This window comes from Perna viridis, chromosome 4 (genome assembly GCF_037379345.1).
Source record: "Perna viridis isolate PV_CMFRI_1.1 ecotype Kerala chromosome 4, ASM3737934v1, whole genome shotgun sequence".
Classification (NCBI taxonomy): domain Eukaryota; kingdom Metazoa; phylum Mollusca; class Bivalvia; order Mytilida; family Mytilidae; genus Perna; species Perna viridis.
The window spans coordinates 18885774-18909271 of NC_142448.1; the positions used below are offsets into that span (position 1 = coordinate 18885774).

General features: G+C 31.8%; 1 protein-coding gene across 2 annotated transcripts; it reads right to left on the reverse strand.

Annotated features, from left to right (window-relative positions):
* Positions 1–715: 715 nt before the first annotated feature.
* On the reverse strand, positions 716–21913 carry LOC148619183 (isovaleryl-CoA dehydrogenase, mitochondrial-like). Of its 2 annotated transcripts, none has more exons than XM_088578807.1 (12): positions 21718–21913; positions 19545–19634; positions 16764–16815; positions 15423–15592; positions 15043–15136; positions 14152–14288; positions 12083–12179; positions 7044–7137; positions 5862–5943; positions 4687–4791; positions 3200–3272; positions 716–2407 (listed from the first exon to the last, which is right to left on the reverse strand). In XM_088578807.1, the coding sequence occupies exons 1-12, from the start codon at positions 21859–21861 to the stop codon at positions 2274–2276; spliced, it is 1272 nt and encodes a 423-aa protein (XP_088434933.1). In that variant the 5' UTR covers positions 21862–21913; the 3' UTR covers positions 716–2273. The 2 variants fall into 2 exon arrangements, with proteins under 2 accessions (XP_088434933.1, XP_088434932.1); XM_088578806.1 differs by lacking the exon at positions 7044–7137 and adding an exon at positions 6165–6258 and having other exon boundaries at positions 21718–21911.
* Positions 21914–23498: the final 1585 nt, after the last annotated feature.

A 23498-nucleotide genomic window follows, 5' to 3' on the forward strand; every position in this document is an offset into this window, starting at 1 on the left:
GAATAACTGATAAGAGATGGGTCCCCCAATATCATGACAATGTCCATGTTTTGCTATGTGAAACCCCCAAATTTATTCAGATCAAAATCTAATATAGGTGTACAATTGGAATGTGTAATAAAGATTCTGTCAAAGTTTCATTCAATTCCATTCAGTGGTGTTGGAGTAACAAATAAGAGATGGCTACCCACTGTGTAACAGAAAGGACAGTTATCCCCGTCACTATATACCCCAGACTTTGCGAGTTGAGGTATAATAAACCATGAATTTAAATTTTTACACCTGTGGTCAGTATTTATTTTTCTATTCATGAGCGGACTTCCACTGACAAGGTTTAACAAAGGTATTCATTTTGAGTATAACAATTTCAAAAATATGCCTTTTGAAGAAAATTTCCAAAGCTGCTATAAAAATTTTCAAATAAATGACAGTAAAGTATACACGTCTACACTAAATAACAAATAATCCTACCAAATATGTTTGAAATCTAGTGTCATAGGAGTTGTATTCACAATGTCTTCCATGATTCCGTGGTTGAAAACTGTGAAAGAACGTGTTGAAACATCTTTAGCATTGGTCAAACGCCATTTTCCTATTTACAAGAATGATAATCTAAATCCTTGAGTTAATAGACGGGGTAATCCATGCCATTTTATACATTTTACTGACATTATGCTTTATCATAACCTCCTTCAAGAAAAAAATAACATACTAGTTAGCATATCAACTTTTATTTAGTAATCTCATAGTTCATTCAAAGTAAATTAAAACAAGAGGCTCACAGGAGCCTGAATCGCTCACCTTCTTGAATTTTGCCTTTCAAAGGCAATAAATTAAACAAGAAGTTGTCCAACAATTTCGACTAAAGAAGTATGGTAGAACTATCACAAGATCTTTTCAACAATTGAAAGTTTCTTTTAATCTATCTTAGTTTTCAAGATATTGACTGAAAACTATTAAAAAAAAGTCATTTTTCCCATTTCAAGGGCAATAACTCTTACAAGGAGTCTGAAGACTTTTGTAGTCCTAATAATATGGATCATTTCAGCTATGAAAGAATTTGGATAAACCTAACGGTTTAGGAGATATATGTGAAAAACTACTGTCTGACCCTTATGTTCTGTTTTTAGTAATGGTGGCCATGTTTTTTGACAAACAAAAAATCCCCACATCAGTTCTATGCAGTATACCCCAAGAAACATTCATACCAAGTTTGGTTCTAATTAGTCAAGTAGTTTCAGAGGAGAAGAGTTTTGTATAATTGTTAACGACGACGACGGACACCAAGTGATGGCAATAGCTCACATGGCCTTTGGCAAGGTGAGCTAAAAATCAACAATCTGATTGTTCATGTTTAGTGTTCCAGGGGATTTCTTCAATCAAAGATAGAAATGCAGAATATCTGCTCCAAAAGTAAGAACTTTTTTGGGCATATGTTCAAGAGCAAATAAACTTAAGAATTTTCATATGTTGAACAAAAAAAATATGCCATTAATTTTAGCGCAGTGTTATCATTTTTTTTCTTCTTTATCTAGGATTCCTTACTAGTATATTATAGGTTTAGCTATCTAGTCATTATTTGTTACCAAAGAAATTATTGAAACCAAAGTAAACAACCATGCAACATAGATATTACTAAAATATAACTCCTGTCATAATTAGTTTATTCCCACTTTAATATTTGTGTGTATAAACAGTAGATAATAAATAAAATAGCCAATGCTTCCTTTCCATCATTTAAGTCTACCATTTATTTTCCTTACAACAAAAAAGATAATAATGTTCAGCATTACCAAGAAAAATATTACTTAGGATGACAAAACTTAACTTTGACAAATTATCCTCTAAACATGGTACATGTATTCATTTAATAATGAAGATAAAATGAATAACAAATTATATACCCTCTACAAAGAGGAGATACTTAAACAATACATAGATCTTTTTATATAAAGGCGTTTATATATCAAGATTCCATGAACACTTAAAGTTATTACCGTTTCCTCAGAACCTAATGTAAATGTTTGATGCCCTTAGATATATTCCTGTCTTCAGTCAGATAATGTTGAAACAAAACCATATTTTACAACAGTGCTCATAATTAGATGATGTAATTAAAACTTATTTCTAAAAAGATGAAATATACAATAAATCATTCTGTTTTCGTTTCCGATAGAATCATATCTCGTAACCATGATTGCATGACAGTGATTAAGAATATCCGTTATCACAGCTCTTTGACACAGGCAACAATGAGAGCTTTACAGGTCCTCTCATTTGTAATGAGCATTAATAGCCCTTCCTATAATGAGTCTTCTAACTTCACTAGTACCAGCACCTATCTCATACAACTTAGCATCTCTCAAAAACCGTCCAGTTGGATAATCATTAATGTATCCATTGCCACCTGTAAAATAGCAGGAAGTTTAATAAATCTTTGACTCAAGAGAGAATGGTGCATTCTAATAAATGTACCAGAAGTACAATGGTTAGTATGACTCACAATCAGGAGTATTGTCAAACCATGTGCTCTACATTACCACAACAAAATTTTAGATTCACCAGTAAAATGAATGTAGTCATTGAAATACAATTACTATTGCCTGTTTGATGTTTAATTTAATATTACGATACCATTACAATTCACTTGTATTTTTTTAAAATTTTATCAAAATATCTGATATCACTGATACATGTAGTGTGAATTCCAACATGTGTTTAATAAATTAGTTTCTTTTCACTACACAAGCTATTTTGGGCTAAATAAAGAATCAAGCCATTAAGAGTTTCAACAAATAATTTCAAAAGCTACGCTAATCGCTGTAAAAACACCGATCATGGTTTGTAATAAAGCAATTAGTTTTTCTACAAATTAGTTGACTTTGAGACATTAGGGTTTATTAACCTCAAAATCCTATTGAGAGGACTGATTAAAAACCTTAAGTTACCTGAGATTTGGATTCATCTGAGGTAAAATTGTATTGGAGTAAGGGGAATTTTGCTGGGACTTTGAAATTAGTTTGAGTTATCAGAGATTTCAACACATCTATGTCTGTTTTATATGGTTAGTTATAGATTGCCCATGCACAGTGCTTGCCTTTCCTAAAATTGTATATACTCTTTTTTTCTTCTGAAAATAGTCAGAAATGTAGTTTTCACAAAATACAAGAATTCCTATCTTTATGAATAAATAGCCTACCTAGTATCTGGATGGCATCCAGTGCTACTTTAGTTGCTGCCTCTGCTGTGTATAATATTACAGCTGCACAGTCCTGTAAAATTTAACATAATATATACTTTATACTTGACATGAGTGGAAGATATGTTTTAAAATTTCCAAGTTTAAGATAAACACAAGATAGATCAATCAATATCTGGATGTGCATCTAACTGCAGCTGTTATTTTAAGTTGCTGAGGAAAATTTAACGAAATAAGTGTTACATATGAATATACAGAAACCACAGAACTTAATTCCTATAAAAATAGAAAATCAAAATTTCCTGATAAGCCCAACAATATATTGTGTTCTTGCTACAAACAAGTTTTATGAAATTCTTTTAGGTCATTTTAGATGAGTTGCAATGACAAGCTGATACATGATGATTTTCAATAAATATCTACGTTCAAAGGGGCACAACTCCAATATAATAAAACAATAAAAAATTCCTCATAATATGCACAACTACATATGGTGTTCTTGGTACATACCAAATTTCATTAAATCCAGTTCAGTAGTTTTTAAGATGTGGCAATGACAAGCTGATACATAATGATTTTTGGTAAATTTCTAAGTTCAAAAGGGCACAACTCCCATAAAAATATAACATTCAAAATTTCCTGATAATATACACAACCATATAAGGAGTTCTTGCTATATACCAAGTTTCTTTAAATTCGGTACAGTGGTTTATGAGAAGTGGTGATGACAAACTGTAACACAAAGACTTTTGGGTAAATTTCTAAATTCAAATGGCATATCTGTCATAATAATTAGAGAATTAAAACTGACTAATAATATGCATATCTACATATGGTGGTCTTGATACATGTCAAGTTTAAGGAATTTCTTATGAGATGCAGAGAAGTTGTGAAGACAAGCTGATACATGATGATTTACAGTAAATTTCTACGTTCAAAGAAGCATAACTCCCATAAAAATCAGACATTCAAAGTTTTCTGATAATGTGCACATAAAAAATATGGTGTTCTTGCTACATACCAAGTTTCGTTAAATTCAGTTCGGTAGTTTATGAGAAGTGGCAATGATAAGCTGATACACAATGACTTTTTGGTAAATTTCTAAATTCAAATGGCATATCTCCCATAAAAATTGGAGAATCAAAATTTCCTGATAATATGCACAATGGTGTTCTTCCTACATACCAAGCTTCAGAAATTTCTGTATAGTTGTTTCAGAAAAGTTTTGATGACAAGCTGAAGTGTTACAGAAGGACATACAGACAACCAGATAGAGTAACCCAACTCCTAGACTGGCTTCTACTTTTGGCAACGCAGGTAAAAAATACTTAACATAAATATACTAGACTTACATCCAGCCAACAGGAAATGGTTGTGACAGACTGGATACAACTCACCATACTAAGGCTGCATTACAAATTAGAAATCATAACAATTAACAGTTTCTGAGTTTAACAGACACAATTAATGTAAGTGTATAAACTTACGTTAGGTTGTCGATCACCTCTGTCTAAAGCCCTAGCTACATTGTACACATATGATCTAGAGACATTTAGTGTTGTGTACATATCTGCCATTTTTGCTTGAATCATCTAGAAAAAAACAAAAAATCAATCTATTAGTATGTTAAAATATGAATCATCATATGGAAACGAGTAAATAGCCCTCTTGAGATGTTCCAAATTATTTACTTATTTATACACTACATGTCAGTCAATGCATCACTTCACATCCCTAATCATCAGTTTTTATCTCTTTTATCTCAAAATTTCATGAACCTCCTTCTCAGAAACCATAAATCTGATATAGCTTAATATTTGACCACCATCATCCTAAAAAGTATCTAGTTTCAAATTGTATTTGATAACTTAATAGACAAGACTGCCATCATAGCTATAAATAGATCATTGGATGAATCTTTAATTCAAGTTAAACCTCATACAAATGATTTGCAGGGTGCAGTTTGATATGACTGCATAGGTAAAATACTAAACAGTTGGTGCAAGTATAAACAGTTTCCTCTGATAAAGTATAAGATAAGAATCTTTGGTTTTTTTTTTAAATGTTCATCCAATCAATCTACAATTTACAAACAATAATTGTTTTTATAGCTGTAAATTAGTCAGAAATATGACCGGTGTGAAATAATGCCTCAGTTTATATTGCAGAGATTTCATGGTTTCAAACTTTATTCTATTCACAAATTAATTAAAACAGACTGTCTATATGTACATGTCTCCTCAGACCAATTTGTTGGGCCTTTGTAAATTAAGAGATATTTCACAATTTTGATTGAAAAAAATATTTGTTATAACTGTCCCAATTAGCTTTATAATAGTTAATAGCAACACACAGTTCTTGGTATATTTTGTTTAAAATAATTATGAATCTTTATGTTTGACTTTTTTTTTTTTTTTTTTTTTTTTTGTTAACACATTTAGTGAAACATGATAAAGTAAGATTTGTCAGTAATGATTACCAACTAAATTAAAACAATATTCAGAATGCATTAAAATATATGATAGCACTGGGCCATGTGAGCTAAAAATGATTTAATTATCTTCCTTTTTTCAAATCATAGGGCCACCAGAATTCTAATTTTTAAGAAGAGATAAACAGTTTCAACTTTAACAAAAACATAAACCAGTGTGTTGTGTAATACCTGAAATTCTCCAATCTTTGTTCCAAACTGTTCTCGAACATGGGCATAATTAAAGGCAACATCACAGCATGCCTGCATAATACTGAAAAATAAAATTAGCAGTCTTTAAAATAACAATAAATAAACATACGCACACAGTATAAATAACAACAGACCTAATAGGATATATCTGATCAAATTGTTACAAAATTACAAAAAATCTTCTTAAGAATAAACTTTAAATGACATGTTTGTGATTTGTGATATTTACCAAAACAATAGTGAAAAGTAAAACAGCAATTTATTTTTCATCACATAACTTACCCAAGTGGACCAGCAGCCAAGACTAATCTTTCAATATCAAGTCCACTAAATAAGACATACACACCCCTGTTCAATGCTCCCATCACATTATCAACTAAGAAGGAAAAAGTTGTATCGCTTAATCAGTAATTGCAGGACTTCATACAGAAGATAAGCAGCAGAGGAAACCAAGTGCAAAGCTGGATAAGTTGCAGATGGCATATAACTCTCTGATTACTATAAAAGCATTATAAGTCACCACAATAGAAACAAATTCCTCATAAATCCAAAGTTAGGAATATTAGGCTTGTCAATTAATGTGAAAGTACTTTAATTCATGGATACCAATTTTTCATGGATTAGGGAAGAAACAACAGTTACTTGATTTTTAAAATATTCATGGTTTTGAGGTTTTCAGTTTACATATATATGGAAATCTCTTTTCCGTTGGAAACCAAATAGTGTGGTTTGGCCTACCCACGAAAACCAGGAAAATTTGTATCTCATGAACAATTCTACTTTCACAGTACATCAAACATCCAAAAAAGCAGCATCTCAATCATTTTCAGTTTCCTTTTCTGATGGTTCCTGTATTAGATTTAAAGATTTAAAGGCTTGTGGTAACTTTGCAAGCAAACTAAAGTGCACATTTCTGTAGAATAAACCAACAACTGAATTCAATTTTTCATTATACAATAGTTGGCCAATTCTCCAGAGTTCATTATCTAATGGATAATTAAAAAAAAATATTCTCCATTGCAATACATATTTAATGTAGACTCATTTGGATGAACCTGTACCTAAAATCAAAACATCAATAGATCTTTACCCAGGGTTTATTTTCCAGATATGAGTTCTACATTACATAGTGCAATGAAGTGAAAAATGAAGTTGGCTCACCCCACACAACCACTACTCCCTAATCCTCTTTCAATGTCCAAGCCCGACATCAAAACATACACTCCTCTACCTAAACCACCAATTATATTTTGCTCTGGAAAAAAAGGAAAGGAGCATGGTCTTAATGCAAACAACTTCCATTAAATGCTAATAATATCTTTTAATCACTGAGGTCCAATTAAATGAGAAGAAGGTTTAGGATTACATGTATTGCAATGGAGAATTTTTATATACTGAAGCAGTTTATCTCATCCTGGACAACAAACCACTACAATAACTCTCTATGTCTAATCAGAACATAAACACCTTTATTTAACTCTTCCAGCATATTCTCACCTGAAATAATTTACACTGTTCTGACTGATTTCTTGTCAAAGAAAACTATTTGTATATTGACTTAGATAATGTTGGCGACAAGAGTTATGTAACCAGGGTAGACATTTCCACATATAACTACCAAAATAACATTCAGTGGTTACCTTGGAAAGTTTACATGACGATATCATTTCGTAGCTGATCACACTCCTTGTTAAATATGTGATGCTTTACAATACATAAGGCATCGGCATGTGGGTAATGTGAAGCTATTTAATATGAGTTGAACTGCAATGTTTGCCAACAAGAGAAGGATCTGTACTGCTATATACTAGTTAAAATACATGCATATTTTCATGAATTTACTTTGTCACAATTATCAAAGACACTGTTATGAATTTTTCCTTGATTTCTTTTCAGAAGTTATTACTTAGTAGTTTCACTAGATGGAGTGAGAAGAAAGCAAAAGCAAAATGGGCCATTTTTTAAATTTTTTGTGCTGGGGCACTATTTAATAATGAAAAAAGTGATGTTCATTGAGCAAGTGAGTCAAGTACTGATACATGCATGTGTAGTATGAAGCAGCTGTAAATGTATACGCAAAAATCACTTAAACTTATACAAACATGAAGCCTGATGTTTTAGTACTTATTTTTTTGTGGAAAACATAGAAGTTACTAGTCAGTCTTGTAATCATATACATATTTGTGAAACAAACACGCAGAAAGAACAAAAGAAACGCACATACATAAACACTCAACTTAAACACAAGTGATTCATCATAAGTGGTACTAGCATGGGTTCACTAGTAACCTTTTTGTTTTTAAGAGAAAAATGGATTTCAGTGTTCTAGCTAGGGTTTGAAAATAGAGGGCATAGGGAAGAGGGCACTTTAATGCGTAGCATGTTTTTTTTTTCAATCAAAAAGGGGCATTGATCTTAGTTTTTTTAAGATTTATGTTTGCATTAAGTCAGAAATATCTTCCTTCATTTTTTCCTTTTCTTGCATGTTTGTATTCTTATTACATACCTGCCAACTTTTGAAAATGAAGGTGGGACAATGTGTGAAGGAACAGTGTTGCATCATATTTTGCAAACTGCATTAATATATGCACGACACCCTTATTGTAATATAAAACCTTTCTCTACTGTCCTAATGCCTTGTGAAAATATATACTTAAAGAAATATGTTAGCCAGAATAAAATTACAAAAGCTCAAAAACATTGTCTACTATACATGACAAATATGTTGTCGTACCAGCAGACAAAGCCCAAAACAACATTGTTTTTGTCTGCCAAACGTTTTATATCCAATGTTTATTATCAGAGGTAGATGTAGAAAATAACAGCAGTGATAAGACCTACACTGCTACCACTCTTTCCAAAGAAGAGATTGTGGAAAACCATAAATCTGTGCTATCCTCTTTTGGTCTCTCTACCAAGGACAATGATTGTGATTTACCTTCTATGTACTGGATTCCTAAACTTCACAAGAATCCATACAAACAACGTTTCATAGCTGGATCTGCAAAATGTACCACCAAACCTCTTTCAAAACTTTTAACTTCTATACTCACAACTGTCAAAGAGGGTCTACAGTCCTACCACAACACTTGTTACTCCCGGTATTAATTCTATGTGGATCCTGGAAAATTCGAAAGATCTTTTGGAGACAATCAGTTCAAGACTATTATCTGAATATAATAGCATTAAAACCTATGATTTTTCAACACTCTATACTTCTATTCCCCATACTCAGTTAAAATCCCGACTTAAAAACATTATACATCGTTTTTCCAAAAAAGATGGTACACCTAGATACAAATATATAGTTCTTGGTAGAGATTCCTCATACTTTGTAAGAAATAATTCCAAACAATCTTCCAAATATACAGAGGAAGATGTTTACAAAATGCTGAAATTTTTAATTGACAACATATTTGTCCAGTGTGGTGGACGTGTTTTTCAACAAATGGTCTGCATTCCAATGGGAACAAATTGTGCTCCTTTACTTGACCTATTCCTTCACTCTTATGAGGCTGACTTTATAGCTGATCTGATCAGAAAGAAAGAATATCGTTTGGCTAGATCCTTCAATCTCAGTTTCTGCTATATAGATGACGTATTATCTTTAAACAATCCTAATTTCGGGGATTTGATACATTGCATCTACCCAAAAAAACTTGAGATAAAGGATACTACAGACACTGTGAAGTCAGCCTCATATCTTGACCTACACTTAGAAATCGATGGTAAAGGAAAACTATTGACCAAACTTTACGACAAACATGATGACTTTTCATTCAGAATTGTCAACTTTCCTTTCATCTGTGGCAACATCCCTTCGGCTGTTCATATCACAACTCATACGTTATGCCAGAGCTTGTCGAAACTACGCAGACTTTTTGTATCACGCTAGAACTCTAACAAATAGGCTTCTGGAACAGGGTTATGTTGCTACAAGATTAAAGTCATCATTAAGAAGTTTTATGGTCGTTATCATGAACTCGTGGATTGTTATGGTGTATCCATCAGCACCATGAAAACTGATTTATTCAACGAGTCATAGTTTTCCTTCCCTCGTTTGTCTACCCCGGACTTGACTTTTTATGAGCAACTCGGCGGGTGTTTCTAGAAAAGCAGAGGACACTTACCCTACCGGTGCACCCAGTTTTTAGTGGAGTCCGAGTTGCTCATTTACTTTTGTTACTTTGTATGTATGATTTTAGTTACTTTATGTTCTTTGTTGTGTTTGTCTGTTTTCCGTGTCTGGTCTTTGTCCCTGGATTACATTCTTTTGATTACCACTATAACCTTGGTTCCCTTGATTACTATCTCAAAGTTACCCTCCACTGAATAGTTGTAATCATATACAATCCGCAGTTTTAAACCAACTTGATCATTATTCCACTTGAAAAGCAGAATTTAACCACTAATTACAGCAGATTAAGGGCTAGTGATTCTGTACATTTATGACACACTATAAGGTAAAATGTTGCATAAATAAAATATTTGATATTGCTCCTACTTAATTTCAAAATCTTATTTAATTAAGAGTTGAAGATATAATGTTTTTAAAATATTTAACTTATAAGGGAGGTAACTGACATTTTGATTAAACAAACATGTGCAACATGCAATTGTTTACAGTCATGGTTCTACAAAATTTGGTCTTTTTTGAGAAGTTAATTGTGCAGTAGAAATTAATTATTAACCAATGATAGGCTGTCCATAAAATGGTGATAGGTCCATGCAATCGGGACCCATTTTCTACTTGTCAATCATCATCCGATAACTGTGATCAGCTGATTTAAGACCGATTATAACCTGAGGTTTACCTGAGGGTTAATTAGGACAGGATGTAGGTAATGAAGGTGACACAGCTTAATTGGCTTGGGGTACCGATAATTTATAAACTTGAGTGTAATATTAAAGGGACATTTGGTTAATTGTGCGAGACCCAACAGGGTAGTCAAGGATGTTAAAAACCCCCTTAGTTAGTATTGTAAATGGGCACTAAGGGGTATCCAATAGGGACAGAGGGGCGTGGGCGTCTTAGGGGCAGGGCGCGGCGCCCCTCCATTTTGCCCTAGCTAGGACACTGGATTTATACCCAAAGTGCATGTCCGATAAAGACATCATATTTCTTGTATTCATCACACACCTTTATTCTTGACTTTCCAACTTAATTGGAATCTTAAATTGCTCAAATCTATGAGGTATATGTACAAAGCATTTTTTAAAGATCCTTTAACTGCATAGTAGTCTATACAGCAAGAATTTGTATTCTTTTTTTAGTTGAAAAATTCCCAAAGAAAGGTAATCATTTATTGTAAAAAACATACACATTTTTGACAAGTTCAACTCAGGATAGACATACAGCATGCACAGCTAGGATCAAAATAGAATGTTGATGAAGGATGCATATACATATATTATCAAGTCTAAGTACACCCAAACTCTGGAATCGATGCGAGGCTGCAAATTTTCAATGCAATATAAAATCAATTCAATGAAGCAATCAGCATAAACACAATAAACTAAAGCTTGAGATAAAATTTCAATTCAAATTTGAAATAATCCCATGAGCACTGCTAAGTTTTTGTGAAAAACATACTAAACCTAAAAAAATAAGTAACAATATCATTGTTACTTACAGAAAGTAGATATGGGACAGAGCCAAAAAGCTAACACATGCTACAACCAATCAAGATGAAGCTGCATACCAAATTTCAAATCATTTACATTTAGGCTTGTTATGATTTTAGCAATGAATAAATTACTAGAAATATGCTATGTACATATATAGGCAGCAGTAAATTACATAACATAAATTTGTATAATGACATTTATCAGTAAATAAGGCAGTCATTGCACTGTTTAATGTATTGCTAATAAGATTAATTAGTCCCTTATTGCTATAACAATATACAATACAAGTCATGTACTGAATGTTTACCTAATTTGCAGTGGATTCTATTAATATATTGCAAAATTCTAAATTAAATCAAGCTAATAAGTAAAAATATTGTTTTCCACTAGGATTATAACTTTGTACCAAATCCAGAATTCCACAAGTAAGTTACTCGCAAATATAATTCCTAATATTAAAAAAAAATGCCTACAAAGCCTACCAGGTATTTAAAAATAATATTCAAAAAATTTATACATCGAATGACACTATAAATCAATTTAAAATCAATGAAAACATAACTTTGACTCACCTGGTACTTTACAATCCTCAAATATAAGTTCTGATGTATTAGATCCTCTCATTCCAAGCTTATCTAACTTTATACCAGTAGAAAATCCTGGCATACCCTGCAATTTTTATAATGAACACATTAATTAGTATCATAATAAAACTGCATGTAAATTTCTCATTAACTACCTTCATAAACCTGTGTTCTAGAATGTCGACTGTTATTGATACAATCCAGTGGCAACTTAACATAAATCTAATGATACTTCTACTTCAATACAACATAGTAAAGTTTTTCAAGACAACGTAGTAAAGTTAAGACAGAATCAGAATAATTTGTACAAGTTGAGTGCATATGTGTTTACCCTTCTCCTTCTAAGGGTTATTCCAGAATTAATTGTGATCAAAATTTGATGGGTAGTTGTCATTTAAAATAGTTTGCCTTATCACTGAAAGAAAATATTCAATTAAAATTATATGCATGGTGGGGTCAAATTAAAAGTGACGCCTGACCCCTCCTTCATTTTTTTTTCTGGAATTTCTCTAATGTGAGGAATCTCTCTCCTGAGATTATAGTCTTCAAATTAAGTACTGATTTTTCTCCAGCAAATCATTCTTTCTATGAATTAAAATTTTCTTTTTTTGATTACTGAAATTTGCCCACTTATGAATTAGCATCCATAACAGTCATAAAAGGGCATCAAATAATCTGAATTATCTCCCTTTTATGTGTAGCAGATATGGCTGTTAAACTTTTACATGACAAAAACATTACACAAGACACATTGTTTTAATTCGTAAAGTTCATTGTACATAATCCAACAAACTACAGGTGCTATACAATAAATTGCAACATCTGTTTTAAACCTATGGAAACAAATATGACCAGTATTGAAATATATGCTTTTCTTTACATATAAAACCACACAGTAAATGCAACATATAAAAATCATATTATGTTGCAATTTTTCATGTGTAGAGTCTCCAACATGTACAATGTTTCACATAAAAAAAATATTTAAAATGAAGCAGGGTAAAATGTAATTGGATATTAAAAATGTTCTCAATATGTAACTTCCGCAACATGTTGTACCGTATTTTGGTGTGTATTGTGCACACTTTTTTACCAGGGAACTAATTTCAGAATGTGGGGTGCATATAATACACCAATACATTGTTTCAACACATTTTTACAGACCTAAGATCAGTCAAAAATTAACCACCTTGAGGGAGTCAACATCGAATCAGACACGAGTTTTTTGTTGACTTGTTAACTTTGTAAGCATAGATTGTCAATAAAATCTTCATGAACAGAATTTGGTTTTAATTTGTTTCCTCCCAAAAGAACATGGCAGATTATGTTTACAACCACCATACTTGCATTTTGTGTATCGATTAACTAATGTAGTCACGTAGTTATTGAGGCGTTGCAAAGGGTATTTAGATGTCACTGATTATGGTTTAATCTGTGAAAAATCGGAGAAAATTCTGTATTTCATTATCACGCTTGCCCGAGCTATCAACACACATGCCCTATTTGATGACCATCTGCACTGTTCACTCAGACCCTTAATTGAAGTAGTAAAAACAGTCCTCTTTCTAGAATTAGCAATCTTCATAAATTTATTACTCTCAATAGACAACCTTTCAAAGGTAATCAAAACATATATCCAAGCTGACAATTTCAGCTATTGTCTACGTTACACATTTCTTACCCAAATAGTATATTAATACACATAAACACGGACAACACAGACACAAGTAAATACAAAAATTTACAAAAACAAAATTCTTTATTGAAATAAATGCACCAAACAGAGGAAATGGTCCCTTCTATTTACAAATAAATTAAAGCCAGAAATGTTTGTGGTTCTAACAAGTTATGCAATTTTCACTGTGTACAATACATACACACATCGGTAAAAAGTTTTTTACATCAACTTTTAAAGGAAAAACCACCCTGCTCATTATACACAACTGCACACTATACACACCAAAATATGGTAATTGAAAAACAAATGACTTTTTTGTTTAATTTTGAGTACTTTTACTGAATACTCCGTAAAATAATGGGAATGGTATAATACAGACCTTTTCTACAAGGAATGCAGTAATACCATGTTGTGGTTTGTCAGTTGTCAAATCTGTTTTGGCATACACAACCAGTACATCAGCATCAGGACCATTTGTTATCCAAAACTTGTTTCCATTCAAAACATAGTAATCACCTGTAAATATGTTATTCAAATCTGATACATGTATATCAAAATTTGAGATCCATGACATTATCAAAATGTACTGAGAAAACTATCATCACAGGTCTAAAATATATGGATAACATGACATAAGTTGTAGATTAAATCATAATAAATATCATATTTATACATCTTCAAGTAATAAAGGAAAAACAAATAATTACAAAGTAGCCATATTTAAATGGTAAATATATAAAATATAAATTAATTACAGATGCACATGTTAAAAAGAATGGGAGGGGCAAATGTTTGCCTTACAGATTTTGCCAGGTGCAAATGACACCAGATGTGAAGAGAGAACATCAACTGTCTACACAAGACAAATAAGGTCAGCATTTCTATTTTTAGCTTTCAAATGTTGTTACCTTCTGTTTATCTATCATTCATACATATGGTTAACTAAGCCGTTTTACAACTCACATTCTTTTTTATGAGACTAAGAAACTTTTTTTGTCATGATCATGTTTAATATCATAGTATTATTGCTTAAGGTTTTCCATATTGGCTTAGTTATTGGTCCGAGGCTAGCCATATTGGACTGATGCATAGCCAATATGAAAACCTTACACAATAATACTATATTACTATATTACTTGTTTGATCTGTATTTTCCATACAACTTGTCTAAAGAATTCTTAACAATTAACATTGTTAAAAGTTTTTTTAAAAAGATCAGAGATCCTATACAAGAATTATATCCAATTCAATAGCTGGATTTATATCATACCTTTCTTTTCAGCCTTTAATTTCATAGAAACAACATCAGACCCAGCATTAGGTTCACTCATAGCTAAAGCTCCAACATACTCCCCTTGTATAAGCTACAGTGAAAATCACAACATCAATTCTTATTTATATCATATAAACTCATGCATATGTTATAAGAATAATACATCTGTAATTTTAACTATATTATCTGTGATGTACAGTATAATCTGACAAGCAACCACATTCATTTACCAGGGTACCACCGATTAACATATTTAATATCCTTTCATTAAAGTCTCTCTTCATTCCTTACAATTCAGTTAACTCTGGAATACTTTTCCAAACTAATACCTCAATACATTTAACAAGCACCTACACATCTATAGCATAGCACTGTACCTTGGGTAAATACTTTTCTTTTTGTGCCTCAGTACCATTCCTTACAATCTGATTAACACAAAGGTTAGAATGAGCACCATAACTGAGAGCAATGGCTGCTGATGCTCGAGACATTTCTTCCATAACCAAACAGTGATCTAAATATGCCATCTCTGATCCTCCATACTGTGCTGTAAAGTATAATTTGGACAAAATATGATTAACTGATTATTCATACATTCATTTGAATTCTGAAAAATGCATTTTCTACTTTCACAATTTTTAAATCTCATAAATTAGTTTTTAAAGATTTATACTTTTTTTACTTGCTGACCTATTCCTTCACTCTTATGAGGCTGACTTTATAGCTGATCTGATCAAAAAGAAAGAATATCATTTGGCTAGATTCTTTAATCTCAGTTTCCGCTATATAGATGACATATTATCTTTAAACAATCCTAATTTCGGGGATTTGATACATCGCATCTACCCAAAAGAACTTGAGATAAAGGATACTACAGACACTGTGAAGTCAGCCTCATATCTTGACCTACACTTAGAAATCGATGGTAAAGGAAAACTATTGACCAAACTTTACGACAAACATGATGACTTTTCATTCAAAACTGTCAACTTTCCTTTCATCTGTGGCAACATCCCTTCAGCACCTGCGTATGGAGTGTTCATATCACAACTCATACGTTATGCCAGAGCTTGCCTGAACTACGCAGACTCTTTGTATTGCGCTAGAACTCTTAACAAATAGGCTTCTGGAACAGAGTTATGCTGCTACAAGATTGAAGTCATCACTACAGAAGTTTTATGGTCGTCATCATGAACTCATGGATCGTTATGGTGTATCCATCTGCACCATGAAATCTGATTTATTCAACAAGTCATAGTTTTCCTTTCCTCGTTTGTCTACCCCAGGCTTGATTTTTTATGAGCAACTCGGCGGGTGTTTCTAGAAAAGCAGAGGACACTTACCCTACCGTGCACCTGGTCCATGCTCCCAGTTTTTAGTGGAGTCCGAGTTGCTCACTTGCTTTTGTTACTTTGTATGTATGATTTTAGTTACTTCATGTTCTTTGTTGTGTATGTCTTTTTCCATGTCTGGTCTTTGTCCCTGGATTGCATTCTTTTGATTACCGCTATAACCTTGGTTCCCTTGATTACTCTTACATAAGTTCAAAGATATCAAATTTTACTTTAACACAGAATTTTTGATATTGTAAAATAACAGAGCCTAAAAGGCTACAAAATCAAAAATTCAGATCAATCAGACCAATTATGCTAAGGTTTGAGAGCTTGAAAAGCTTCCAGTATTTGAGTACAATTACCGGTAATGTTAGAGGAACATACCAGGTGCTGTTATTCCAAGCAATCCCATTTCTCCACATTTCTTCCAAAAGTCCTATAAATAAAATAAAATGCATAAGAAGTAACATATTATTGATAAATTAAATACTGGATATCATAATGTACATATACATATAGTCCATTTGATTTCATAGGATTATCATGGAAAAAAATCTTTAAAATTCAGATTTTCGCAAAGACATTTCTAACATTATACAAACTCTGAAATCATCTACCCCAAAAAATTTTTAAAAAATTTCCCACTACCCCAAATGCAAAATTTTAATCTAATATTACCAAAAAAAATTTTCCATGTGGTCCTTTTCTGCCAGATACAAATAAGGAAATTAAATATCAAAAAGGTAAAATTCTAAAGTAAAAAGGTCAATAAAGAAAATGAGTTAAAATTAAAGATAAGAAACATATAAAAATACATGTATATATATATATTTAAAAACGTATCCAGAATAAAAACCAAATATAAATTTTATACATTTTATTTTTCCTGATTATTCTGGATTAGTATGGTAAGTATTAATTCATTTTCATAGCATTGACTTATGTATATGTATAATTGAAAAGTGTTCATCTAAATAAAAATATGTCTTGACAAACAATATCAATTATAAATTTACCTGTATTTTGGTGCAAAAGGATCTTTAATTTAAAGATTTCAAGAATAAATCATCGCTTTTAACATCAGATTTTAAAAAAAAATTATTTGTGACAAAGTTTTAACAAGCTGTTTTACCTTTCATCCTTTAAATGTAAAGCTGCTGTTATTCTTATTTGTTTGGTTGGAACTTTTTGAAATATTTTCATGATTTTTGTTTTGTTATTAATCACGATTATATTGTTTTTTTCTTTGTTTCTTATTTGTATCTAACTTTCTGCTAATCTTTTATGTTGAAAGAAGGCATATACATTGCAAACATTTTAGTACAAATATTTCACAGTTATTGCAGAAACATTAAAAAAAAATAGAAAAAATATGAACAAAGCTCACTTTGGGATACCCCCACTCGTTCCACAGAAACCTTAAACTTAGGATACCCTACAAGTGGTTTAAACTATAGATGGAAGAACAAATGGAAGGTGTACAATGGCATCATGTCATAAAGATTCTATAAAAGTTTCATCAAATTCCATTCAGCGATATCAGAGGAGTTTTGGATTAGAACTGGGGATGGATGAACAGGATACACCCCTACTTGATATATATTAAACTTCAGTTTGACTCTGCCAAACTTTTTTTTTTATATTTCAAGTCATTTGTAGAAGATTTTCAAAGTTTGATATGTAAAATTTGGATAAAAACCATTTCAGCACCCTTAAACTTCATTGATCATTACTGTATTGAATTGAAACAAAAATAACTTGTAATTAAAATTAATAACCAGTCTTATACATACATTTCATAATTATTTTAAAAATGTAAAAATAAAATTATTGCAAATATATTTTTTCAATTTTTTTTTATTTTAATAATTAAATCATATATTTACCTTAAAAAAGAGTGAAATATTGGATTTTATTGCTTAATATGTTATAAAATATTTTTTGCAAAAACAGAAAAAATTAATGATATGTTATTAAAAAATATATCATAAAAGGAGGAATATTTTTTACCCTTGTCAATTGATGACATTAAAAAATATCTCATCAAACTTTTAATAATCGGAAATGTAAAGCACAGGTCAATTTTAAATATCAATCCCTTTTGAGGGCCTCATAATCCATAAACTTAACTGAATGTTGTTTTAGTCTAATAATTAAATGTTGGAGAGAGTAATCAAGGGAACCAAGGTTATAGCGGTAATCAAAAGAATGTAATCCAGGGACAAAGACCAGACATGGAAAAACAGACAAACAGACAAACAGGAAAAAGAACATAAAGTAAATAAAATCATACAAAGTAACAAAAGCAAATGAGCAACTCGGACTCCACTAAAAATTGGGAGCATGGACCAGGTGCACCAGTATGGTAAACGTCCTCTTCTTTTCAAGAAACACAGGCCGAGTTGCTCATAAAAAGTCAAGTCCGGGGTAGACAAAAGAGGAAAGGAAAACTATGATATATTGAAACGTGAACAGACTTTTTTGACACCTTTCTTAATAAGCCTTTGAACATCACAATAAACATATTCCTGTTCTTAGAGCAAAAGAATATTTAAAAATTAATGAGCTACATGTATGTAGCTAGTGGCACATCAATTCTACAAATCTTAAGCTTCAAGTTGGTATCTGTTGACTAATAGAATGATTACAACTAACGTAATGTATGGAATGCAAGAAAATATAATCACTGTATAGCTTCATTCAGACAATTTCAAGTCAACATGAACTCGAATGTTTTTGATTTCCTCCCAATGTCTGCTACTCAAAAAAGAGTTAGGCACACTTCAGATACTGTTAATGAAGTTGACAAATATACCTATGAGGAATAGGATACCATGAACAATGATCTTTGATGTACTGGAAAGTGAATGAGCAAACTCCCGACCCTTTCAAAATTAGGAATGAGTTACTTGTGTACTCCAGTGTACAACTAAAACCATTAAAATTGGTACACCATGAACTATAATACTTCTACAGTATTCTGATGTGAAGCATTGCATTGTCACATTTTTAGCTACTCAATACAAGTATATTTTATTATTCACATTACTCCATATTAAACCAGTTTAATCTACTTGATTTTATCATAATTAATCATATAAGTAAGTGACATTTAATGCAACATTTGTATTTTACACTGTTGAAATAGTAAAATATTGTTCTTACTTTTATGTCTTTAAATTCATTGGTGCGATCTATTTCTTGAGCTTTTGGTGCCAATTCTTTTTGACAAAACTGGAATATGGTCTGCCTCAACTGAGAAAAAAAAACAATATTGATGTACATGTTGACACTTTAACTCAGACAACAAAAATAATAGACTCAATGTGACCTGCTACCATGAAGAAAAAAAAAAGGATGGAAAGAAACAATAGGCCCTTGAAGAGCTTGAAACACTCATCTGGTAAACCATGCCCTATTAACTAAGTAAAGAAAGATATCATGATTTGTTACCATGTTTGAAAATAAATTGCTGAAAAAGAGCATATATCGATGAATGCTATAAATTTCACTGAGTACCAAAAGCACTGTAAAATGTTTGAAATGCCTTTTAAGTGTTTTTAGAATCTCTGAAAAAAATTTGGCAAGAGTTATGCCCTGGAATCCCACTGGGTTAGGGGGAATGGGGAATTAGCCTGCTATGTTCGCTGAAAAAGAACATAAAATGAAGTTTAATCATGGCTATACAACATTTTCATTATCACTCTTCAACTCAGGAAACCATGTTTACTAATTAAAGAAAATATCGTTGAAATAAAAGCAAGTATAAAAATAATGAAAATTGTCACCCAGAACAAATTTTTGTCATTATCATGAAACTTAGATTACCATGTTTCCTAGAGAAACCAAAAACTATTGGAATCTGAGCAACTGGTGAATATGGCCACTTAAAATAAAATTTCAATATTGCCAGTCAACTTAGAATATCATGTTTATCTTTTAGTAGCTTTCATCTTCATCACTCTTCTATACATGTAGTTGAAGAAAAAATAGCAAAAGAAGCATTCTGACACAAATGTTGTATTTTTAGTATATTTTCCAAAATTCTTTGTCTCAACATTTTTAAAGTTCAGTTTGTACAAAATACACTAAGGAACAATTATGCCAACTTTCATTAAATTTTTGTCAAATTATTTCAGAGAAGATTTTCAAAAGTTGTACAAGTGAAAAATGACAAAAAAATCTGTCTCAGGGGCCATATCTTCAGAATTGGGCATTTTGAAAATTTCTGCATTTGAAATTGATCTTTTGTTATTTGATTATTGGAGTAACAATAGGCCGAGGACAGTGTGCACTCCCATTATTGTGCATTTGACGTTCCACCACACTCTGGTGAAGAAGTTATAATTAGGACAGTGTGTCTTGAAAGAAAAATAAAAAGCTACATGTAGTAATGGTTTTTCTCAAAAACTATGAAATGCAAGAAAACAGCATTGATGAATAAAACAATTATTTAAATAGCAGCAAAACTTTATTTTATTATTTCACATGAAACTGTTGTCAAAAATACAAAATGGCTCAATGTTGTCTTTTGTTGACAACTTCGGTTCTGATTTCCGAATTGCATGTAAGTCTTCAGAGAAAAAAATCAAGAAATCATTGTTTTGATGTATACCATGCACCCCCTCCTAGAACAAAGAAAAAGTTGAAAAAAAGTGTGGGGTATACACAGAAGAATATGGTAATTTAGAAACAATCTTGACTTTAATGTTCTTGAGCCAAAGTGACCATTAGTGTTTAGGGTAGACACATACATACATGTAGGATTTCTTTCCAGGTGAAAATGTAAAAACATCATTAAAGAGCTACCATTTGATATTGCAAGATGCCATCTGTTACTAGCATCAAATCTTACAACCTGTTTTTTTTCATCGTAAATTTAGACCAGACCATTTCACACTATCCTATCATGTCATTCCTGATTATTATTCTCTCTCTTTTTTTTTTGTGGGGGGGGGGGGGGCAATTATAATTAAATCTGATCTTTAATGATTCACCCTGCCTTTTGTCTTAAAATTGCTGATAAATGAAAATTTTCTGTTAAAGCCAATTGAATTTCACAACTAAAATGAATCAAAGCACGATAAGCACTCAGCTACAGTGGTCAAGATAACAATGACATGTTTACTCTAATACTAGTAATAGTGATGGTTATTGCTCGCACATTCCTATGCTTGCCAATCTAAAACTGTGCTGTTTCATCAACCTGAAAGATCTATTACTTATCTCAAGTGTGGTAAGTGTTCTACAATACCTGGGGAGTTGGATTATCATTATTTACTTGCTTAAGTTGTTATGTAAGGCGTATCCTTGCATGAAGAACAGGATATTTTAATACCTGCTTTTGTTCTTCTGTCAAGCCAAAAAGTGAATCGTTGACAGGGTAATAGGAACAACATCTTATCTGTTCTTTTCTCACTCTGAATTTGGAAAATGTCACCGCTTTGTGTAGCAGTCGTTTTCCAAAATGTTTTAAGGTCATTTTTCTATCAATCAAAAATAAAACCGGAAATTCACTGTCGATAATAAATGTAAAAACAACTACGGACTCTCGATTTATTCCGTCAGAAAAAAATGACTTAAAATATCACTTATAATGAATTTTTCGTTTAAATAAACCTACAGGACTAAATAAAACAATCACTTTAGTTTACAGTAAATAGTACTGTTAATTTACTGTACGTATCGAATGCTGCTAATTCAAACGCGGTTCATTTATATTGCCATTATTTAAGGTGTTACTGTGAGAGGACCTATAATATAAGATATTACAATAAAAGGACCTATAATATAAGGTATTACTATGTGAGGACATATGAGAGGAAAAATGGATTCGAGGAGGGAATCCATATACGCAAGTACAAACTGTTTGATAGGTACATGTAGATCAGCTATAAAATCAGCCCCATAAGAGTGAAAGAATAGGTCAGTGAGTAAAGGAGCACAATTTGTCCCCATTGGGATGCCGACCGTTTGTTGTAAAACATGTCCACCATATTGGACAAATATGTTGTCGATTAAAAATTCCAGCATTTTGTAAACATCTTCCTCTGTATTGTATATTTGGAAGACGATTTGGAATTATTTCTTACAAAGTATGGGGATTTTTTTTTTTTTTTTTTTGCGAAACAACGATGTATAATGTTTTTGAGTCGGGACTTTTAACTGAGTATGAGGAATAGAAGTATACAGTGTTGAAAAATCATAGGTTTTATTGGTATTATGTTCTGATAATAATCTTGAACTGAGGGTCTCCAAAAGATCTTTTGAATTTTTTCAGGATTGTACATTGAATTAATACCACTACGGGAGTAACAAATGTTGTGGTAGGACTGCAGGCCCTCTTTGACAGTTGTGAGTATAGAAGTTAAAAGTTTTGAAAGAGGTTTGGTGGTACATTTTGCAGATCCAGCTATGAAACGTTGTTTGTATAGATTCTTGTGGAGTTTAGAAATCCAGTACATAGACGGTAAATCACAATCATCATCTTTGGTAGAGAAACCAAAAGAGGATAACACAGATTTATGGTTATCCACTATCTCTTCTTTTGAGAGTGTAGTCGCAGTATAGGTCTTATCACTGCTATTATTTTCTACGTCTACCTCTGATAATAAACATTGGATGTAATACGTTTTGCAGACAAAACAATGTTGTTTTGGGCTTTGTCTGCTGGAACGACAACTTTTCTGTCATGTATAGTAGACAATCTTTTTGCTACATCGGTTTCTTCTGGTGTGGGTACCCTTTAACCATTAATGTCGAAGTCTATATTGAAACTGGCTCTGAATTGATTTGGATCAGTATCTTCTGTAGAAGGAGCACATATATCTCATAAAAATTCCGTGAATGTTACATAAAATTCCATTCAGTGATGTAGGATACACTACTATCAAATGTTTTATTATTATTTCTGCTTTAACTGCTTTTGTGTTTTATGTTTTGCTTTTATAAAGCATATTTAGGAGTCTGTCATGCTTTGCTGTTTATTTTTATTTGTGTATGTGTTCTTATAAGTGGCTTGTATGTTTGCATAACTTGCATTTGATAAAAGAGTTCGATCATCAGATAGAGTTTATGTAATGTGTTGTTAATTAACCGAATTGAAATAAAGCTTTCACA